Here is a 7,820-nt window from a genome sequence, read left to right as displayed (position 1 = left end):
GCCCTTAGTATATGCTCTAAGTTAAAACTACTAACTAGGCTATAAAGCTGATACTAATATTAATACAGTGTTAGAATAAAGACACTGTATATCCATAGACTCCCAATAACACTGCTTTTCTCCTTTTTACTTGCTGCAGAAGATACAGGAGGTGGTGCTGATAACAAAAAGTCCAAAACTTGTCTAATGTTGTAATATGCCCCAACTGGTCTAAATTTCAAATATTGTTTCTACTTTAGAAGAAAAACAGAAAACATTCAAAGGAACTTCAGTGAATTTCATTCAGCAAACCATGAAGTAACACAGTAAGAGGTGCTTCAGAAAACTTACGTTGTGACTATTAAGAGAAAATACACTGCTAGCCTGAAAACCCTGAGGGTAAAATAAAGCTCAACAGTACTGTCAAATAAGATGAAAATAAGTGCATTTTGGGGTGCCAATTTGTTTCCAATTAAAAATATATAATCCTGAAACTAGTCGCCAATTGTTTGTTTTTAAAAAACTTATTAATTGTATTCATTGGCGAGGGCTACCGTGACAGAATACCGCAGACTGGGTGGCTTAAACAACAGAGATTTATTTTCTCACCATTCTGGGGATCAGAGGACCAAGATCAAATATGTTGGCAGGATTTGGTTTCTTGTGAGGCTTCTCTCTCCTTGGTTCGTAGATGGCCAGCCTCCCCCTGTGTCTTTACATGATCTTCCCTCTTGTGTGTCTGTGTCCTAATCTTTTCTAAGGACAGTCATATAGGATTAGGGCCCACTCACAGACCTCATATTACTTTAATTATCTCTTTACACTATCTCCAAATACAGTCACACTGAAGTTCTGGGTGTTTCTATTTCAACATCACTTTAACAGGAACACAATTCAGCCCATAAGGTTAATAATTGTGATTTATATATTCAAACCCCTCCCTAAATGAAAAATACCTCACCAATATGTCTTATTTTAAGAGTAAATATAGTATAGAATATACAATTTATGTAAATATTGCAAAGAAGAAGGATGTCAAATGTTATTACATCTGAATGCTTATCCTCTCTTTCCTCTACTTTTTACCCTTGCTAATGGAATGGTAAAGACCACACCAAGGCAGCTTATAAACTATGACTTGTCCTGTGCCCATCCTTATATGCAAGTCTGAAATCATTTATTTCATGTGTAATTAAAAATATTTCATGATCAGAACTATTATTATTGAAAAAATTATCAATTTATAAGACATTACCTAGGAAATCCTAACACAAGTTAAACCAGCTAATAAATATTATACATTATTAAGAAGTATGTGGTTTGATTATATGAGAACTATACTATCAAAAGCCATTGGGAAGGACTTCAAGGGAGGTTACGTTGACTAGTCAAACTATGTATTGATTCTCTGTACTGATTTGTCAAGAGGCACTAAAGATAATCAAATACTTCTACTACATGGTACATGTGTGGACATCAGAAAAATCTAAGGTTTCTTCCTTTTCTTACTTATAACCACAGACCGAATTAGAAAACAGACCAAATAATAATAATTACACCATAGATTTTTTTAAATCAAGAGATAGCTAAATTATAATGAATCAAACTGTTGATCTATGAACCTCTAACATTTGTTATACAGGAGATATCATTGGGTTGGCCAAAAAGTCTGTTTAGTTTTTTTCCATAAAATAAAAGATATATTTTCACCAATAACTTTATTGATTTGGATATTTTGAGTACATTGGCTATCTCGTGTGTGATATAATGTTGATTGTTCTCAATTAATGTCTCAATTTGATCGCTATCAACTTCAACTGGTCTACCCAACCATTGAGCATTGTCCTGCAAGAAACCTTCAGCTTGAAACTTCACAAACCACTTTTGACATGTTCAATTAGTCACAGCACCTTCTGCATAGACTGCACAAATCTTTTTTTGTTTTTCAGTTGTTTTTACCTTTCTTGAAATAACAAAGCATAATGTGCCAAAATTGTTGCTCATTTTCTTCTGTCTTCAATATTAAAATGGCTACACAACAATTCACCAACTTTGATTTTTTTAAATGCACATTGACAGGACGGCTGTCACAATGCAATCTAACAAAACTGTTTCGAATGAAATTCAAGACAACTAAACGCTTCTGGAGGCAACCTAATAATTTTAAGCAGCCAAGAAATAAGTCACCATATTTTTACAAGTTAGGTGCTTAGAATTTTAAGATTGCTACTCTCAACATAAGAATGTAAGGTTGAGGACTTCCATTCAAGATGGCAGCACAGGCAGACATGGCTCACCTCTTCCCACAACCACATCAGAATTACAGCTAAAATACAGAACCACATCACTCAGAACCATCAGAAATCAAGTAGAATGGAAGTCTGACAACTACTGAATTAAAGAAACCACATCCATCCAGACTGATAGGAGGGGCAGAAATGCAGAACAGGCAGGTCCCATATTTATGTATGGTAGATAAAAATGCGGGAGGGATATCTCAGGTTGAGGAGTCCCAGCCCCACACTAGGCCCTCCAGCTCAGGGTTCCAGTGACAAGAATGTAAGTACCCACAACTTCTGGCTGCAAAAACCAGGGAGGATTCAATCGGTTGAAGAAACTTCTGGAGCCCCAGTTTCTCTTAAAGAAACCTCACATGGACTCACCTATTCAGACTTACTCCCTCTGAGCTCCAGCACCAGGGTAGCAGCATGAAAGGCACCAGCAGCATACAGGGAGAAACTGAAGTGTCTAGGCGAGCAGAGGCCATCGTCCCTTTTCTAAACACTCCCCCCACAGAGCTGGCAAGCTGGTGCCATACCTAGGACTCCATCAACCTGTCTAACACTGTTTGACCCCCGTTGGAAATGCCCAGAGACTCTGCCCACCCATCTTACACGCCTACCCAAGCTGTTGTTTTCATATAAATGGCTGGTCTTGGCTCTTGCTTCATACTTCCTAGTCCTCTCAAATAAGCAACAGCTGGCCTCAGTGAGCTCCAGGACCAGCACTAGTAGCAGCCAGCCTTGATTCACAGCTTGGCTTTGCCTGGGAGTCTCCAAGCCCAGCACAAGTAGCAACCATCTCAGATTGCTTTATAGCTCAGGCAAGGTGTCCCTGGGCAAAATAAGGTGGGGGCTGACCTTGGCCTGCACCACTTGGGAAGTCCCAGGGCCAGGGCACCCAGTGGACAGCTACAGACCACTCCAGAGCACCACCACCCTGCTCTTGCACAGTTGATCCTCCAGCTGGACAGTGGAGATTGGTGGTAAGTGGTCACAGCCAATCCTTGCAGCTGACTGACCTGGGTCAATCCCTCCCATAGTTGAACCAGCAACCAAGGTTCAACTACAAGAGGTGGGTGTACTCAGCTCATACAAAGGTGCACCTTGAGTACCCAGCTTGGGTGATACAGGAGGCTATGCCACTGGACCCTACAGGTCACCTACTACATTAGGTCATCAAGATACAGAGTCAAAGCAGCTCGACTTAATACACAGAAACACAGGGAGGCTGACAAAATGAGGAGGCAAAGAAACATGACCCAAATGAAAGAATAGATCAAAACCCCAGAAAAAGAGCTAAATGAAATGGAGATAAGCAATCTATCAGATGCAGAGTTCAGAACTCTGGTTATAAGGATGCTCAAAGAATTTAGTAAGGACCTCAACAGCATAAGAAAGATCCAGTCAGAAACGAAGGATACACTAATGGAAATAAAGAACAATTTACAGGGAAACAACAGTGGAGTGGATGAATCTGAGAATGAAATCAATGACGTGGAACATAAGGAAGCAAAAAACAACCAATCAAAACAAGAAGAAAAAGAATTTAAAAAAATGAGGATAGTATAACATGTTCCTCTGGGACAACTTCAAGAGGTCCAACATTTGCATCACAGCAGTTCCAGAAGGAGAAGAGAAAGAGCAAGAAATTGGAAATCTATTTTTAAAAACAGTGAAAGAAAACTTTCCTAATTTGGTGAAGGAAATAGACATGCAAGTCCAGGAAGCACAGAGAGTCCCAAACAAGATGGACGCAAAGTGGCCCACTCCAAGACACAGCATAGTTAAAATGCCAAAGGTTAAAGATAAAGAATCTTAAAAGCAGCAAGAGAAAATAAGTTAGTTACCTACAGGGGAGTTCCCATAAGACTGTCAGCTGATTTTTCAAAACAAACTTTGCAGGCAAGAAGGGACTGGAAAGAAATATTCAAAGTCATGAAAAGCAGGAACCTACAACCAAGATTGCTCTACCCAGCAAAGATATCATTTAGAATTGGAGGGCAGGTAAAGAGCTTCCCAGACCAAGAAAAAAAAGAAAAAAAAAAAACCCTAAAGGAGTTTATCATCACCAAACCCTTATTATATGAAATGTTAAAGGGACTTAAGAAAAAGATCAAAACCATGAACAATAAAATAGCAAAAAATATTAACCTATCAACAACTGAATCTAAAAAACAAACTGAAAAAACAAGGACAAAGACAGAATCATGAATACAGAGAGCATTTTGATGGCTGCCAGATAGGAGGCAGGTGTGGAGGAAAGGGTCAAGTGGTGAGGGGATTAAGAAGTACAAATAGGCAGTTACAGAATAGCCATGGGGATGTAAAGTACAGTATAGGAAATGGAGGAGCCAAAGAACTTATACATGTGACCCATGGACATGAACAATGGTGGGGAAAGTGCCTGAGGGAGCAGGGGAGTGCTGGGTGGAGGATTGGCAAAGGGAGAAAAAAAAACAGGACAATTGTAATAGCATACTCAATAAAATATAATTAAAATTAAAAAATTAAGACATAAAAAATTAGGGCATGGTCCATGAAATGAAAGTTTTTGTCTATTTTAGTCTGTTTTGTTCATACCTCTATCCAGGCACCTAGAGAAGTGCCTGGTATTAAGGTAGGTGCTTAGTAAATATGGTTATTTCTAATCTCACCACACAGGTTTACAAATGAGGAGTACCTGTATATGAGGTTATTTGGGGGGAGAAAAAAACTCAATATATACAACCAAATGAGTGTTATGTACTTAGGTCATTGCCTTGGGTAAGGGGATCTGGTACACCTTATTTCTCTGCTTAAACTAATTTTGAAACTACACTTCCAGGATTATTTTAGGAACTACATAAAAAAATCTTCCTTTACTTTATGTAATTTTGGACCCGAAAATATCAGTCAGCTCAACACAACTTACCCTTCTCATTCAGTGGAAAGTGAATTGTGGGGTTGCTCATTGGTTAGAGGGTCATCCCTATGTGCCAAGGTTGCAGGCTCAATCTCCAGTTAGGGCACCAACAAGAATCAACCAAATGCGTAAATGAGTAGAATGCTATTTCACTTTCTCCATTCCTCTAAAAATCTTTTTCTTTCTTTTTCTCTTTCGTCTTTCCTTTCTAATACACTGATTTATTATATGTTAGTTTCTATAATTGGAACAAACAATGTTGGCCTGTCTGGTTCTAGCATCAATTCATTGGGTAAATATAAAGTTTCAGGAATAGTCTTATCAGAGAACCAGAAATGAGAGAGAAATCCAGTAATGGAGTTCATAACATAGAATTAGAGGGTTCTCATTAATTTTGGGAACAAGTCAATAGTAATTATTCATTAGAAAGTTATAGTATACAGTTTTCTAAGATACCAAGTAGATGGTATTGAAAAAGACACAAAATAATAAAATTCCTGATAAACAAATAGATGTTACTTGTATTTTCATTACCTATAAAGACATTAACATTTTAGTATATAATTCTCCCCACTTTTGTCTATACAATGTGATGTTTTTATAAAATATGGGATACTGCTCTGACTGGTGCAGCTCAGTTGGTTGGGTGACATCCCACAAAGCCAAGGGTGGCCAGTTTGATTCCCAGTCAGGGCACATGCTTGGCTTGCGGGTTCGGTCGTGTGTGAGAGGCAGACTGATGTTTCTCTCCCTCTTTCTCCCACCCTTCCCCTCTCTCTTAGGCAGGATGGTTCTCAGCCATTATGGGTGATTCCCTGAGAGGGACTTGGCTGAGAGTGGTCTGTCAGCACCAGGCCAGCAGCTGGGAAATGAGTGCCTTGGTCCCGAAGTGGGGAAATTGCAATACACATCACAGCATCCACTACACCTTGTCCTATTACTTTTTCATTAAAAATTCTTTAAAAAGAAACCTAATGAACATAATAAACTAACAAGCAAAAGAGAACAAGAGGCATGGAAACATGGAACAGACTGACAGCACCCAGAGAGGAGTGGGGAAGCGGGTAAAGGTGGAAAGAAGGGAAAGGGATTAGTCAAAGAACATGTATGAATGACCCACGGACATGGACAACAGTATGGGGATTGACTGTGGGAGCAGGGGGTGGGATCGGTGGAGGAAGGCAAAGGGGGCAAACTTGGGACAGCTGTAATAGAATAACAACAAAAATTTTCTTAAAAATCTATTGATGGGATTCTGGTTTCTAAAAATTTCTGATCAACCAGACTCGTTGGACCTCTGGGTTTTGCTCTGCTCCTTTCTTGAAGGAGAGCAAGTAATTTTATGAGGAAATGTATCTTCTCTGCAACGTGTCCAGTTCTGTGAACAAAGAAAGCCAAGCAGAACATTTATGAAAATATAGTGAACTTGACAATTGGAAATAGAAGGGATTCCTGGAAGCTCTCAGAATTTTTGAGACAGTCCCATCTCCTTTCACATGAAAGTTAGTTGGCCATGTAGAGTTACGAAAACCAGACAGGTAAGAGAAATTGTGACAGCTCGTGTGGAAGTTGCGTGTTGCTGCGAAAAGTTGAGAATTCCCAACCCTGTCACTTCCTAGCTGTGTATTCAGAGCAAATTACTCATGCTTTGTCTGGACTTCAGATTCTCCACTAATAAGCCAGCAACATGATCCTTGTCCCAGGTCTAAAGCCATGTTAAAACCTCATATCCTCTGAACACATAGAGAATCAATCTTTAAACTCATCCTCTTGAGGCCTGTTCAAAGACTCCTTAAAAATGACTCCTATTATCTGCCATTCTGTATGAATGGATTAAACATTGTACTTATATAATCTAAATTTATACATGAACTTGATGTCCATTAACAAAACTTGCAATACTAAATATGTGTATATCTATTCTAAAAGTGTCTTTAGATATTCTTCCTATTCCTCATTTAATTTTGCAGTTATTTTATTCCCTGATGACTATTAAACTACGAATGTATTTTATCATATTTAGCTACATATGTTCCATTATTTATTATCAATTTTGCTGCTGAACATTCAAACACTTTTTCCTCAGAAATCAAGATTCCTTTTTATTCATTATTAAGTAGTTAGATGAAAAAAGACAAATTTAAGAAATGAGAGGACTTTTAAAAAATGTTTAACATTAATAAATCAACACTGATTTACTGTTTCTAATGGGTTGGGAAATGTTTCCTAGATAGTTCCTTTGTAGCAATGTCCAGCACAGTGCCTCACATATAAAAGAAGCCTGAAAACTATTTACTGAATTTATGAACGACAACTATTTAATAAAAAGAAAATCTCTGCTACTAACCATTTAAAAATAAGACAATAAATTATTTTGCAGTTTAATGCCAATCATTCCACATTTAAATGCCACTGAAAATAGTGTATCTGAATTCAACAAAATAACTGGAATGCTACAATCATTTGCTGTATGTCCTCACACTTACTCATCATTCATCTTCTCCTCTACCCACCAATTTGCTCCTTATAAAAAATGGGACTTAACTTTTTAAAACATCAATAAATCCTTTTAAAAATTGATGAAAACTGGACGATTTCCCTCCACAAAACGCACATCAACACAGAAGTTTACACAGATTCTAGGGGCGCTTAGTTTT

The 7,820-nt window shown here is 38.1% G+C and overlaps 1 protein-coding gene across 1 annotated transcript in view; it reads left to right on the top strand.

Annotated features, from left to right (window-relative positions):
• PDE6C (phosphodiesterase 6C) overlaps nt 1–493 on the top strand; it is a 40,321-nt gene extending 39,828 nt beyond the window's left edge. Inside the window, 1 exon segment of the mRNA XM_053922843.2 lies at nt 133–493. Coding sequence (XP_053778818.1) covers nt 133–195 — 63 coding nt within the window. The 3' untranslated portion in view covers nt 196–493.
• The last annotated feature ends 7,327 nt before the right edge of the window (nt 494–7,820 follow it).

This window comes from Desmodus rotundus, chromosome 4 (assembly GCF_022682495.2).
Source record: "Desmodus rotundus isolate HL8 chromosome 4, HLdesRot8A.1, whole genome shotgun sequence".
In the NCBI taxonomy this organism is placed as follows: domain Eukaryota; kingdom Metazoa; phylum Chordata; class Mammalia; order Chiroptera; family Phyllostomidae; genus Desmodus; species Desmodus rotundus.
Note: the sequence above shows the minus strand (reverse complement) of the source record. Positions and strands in the feature narration are given on the sequence as shown.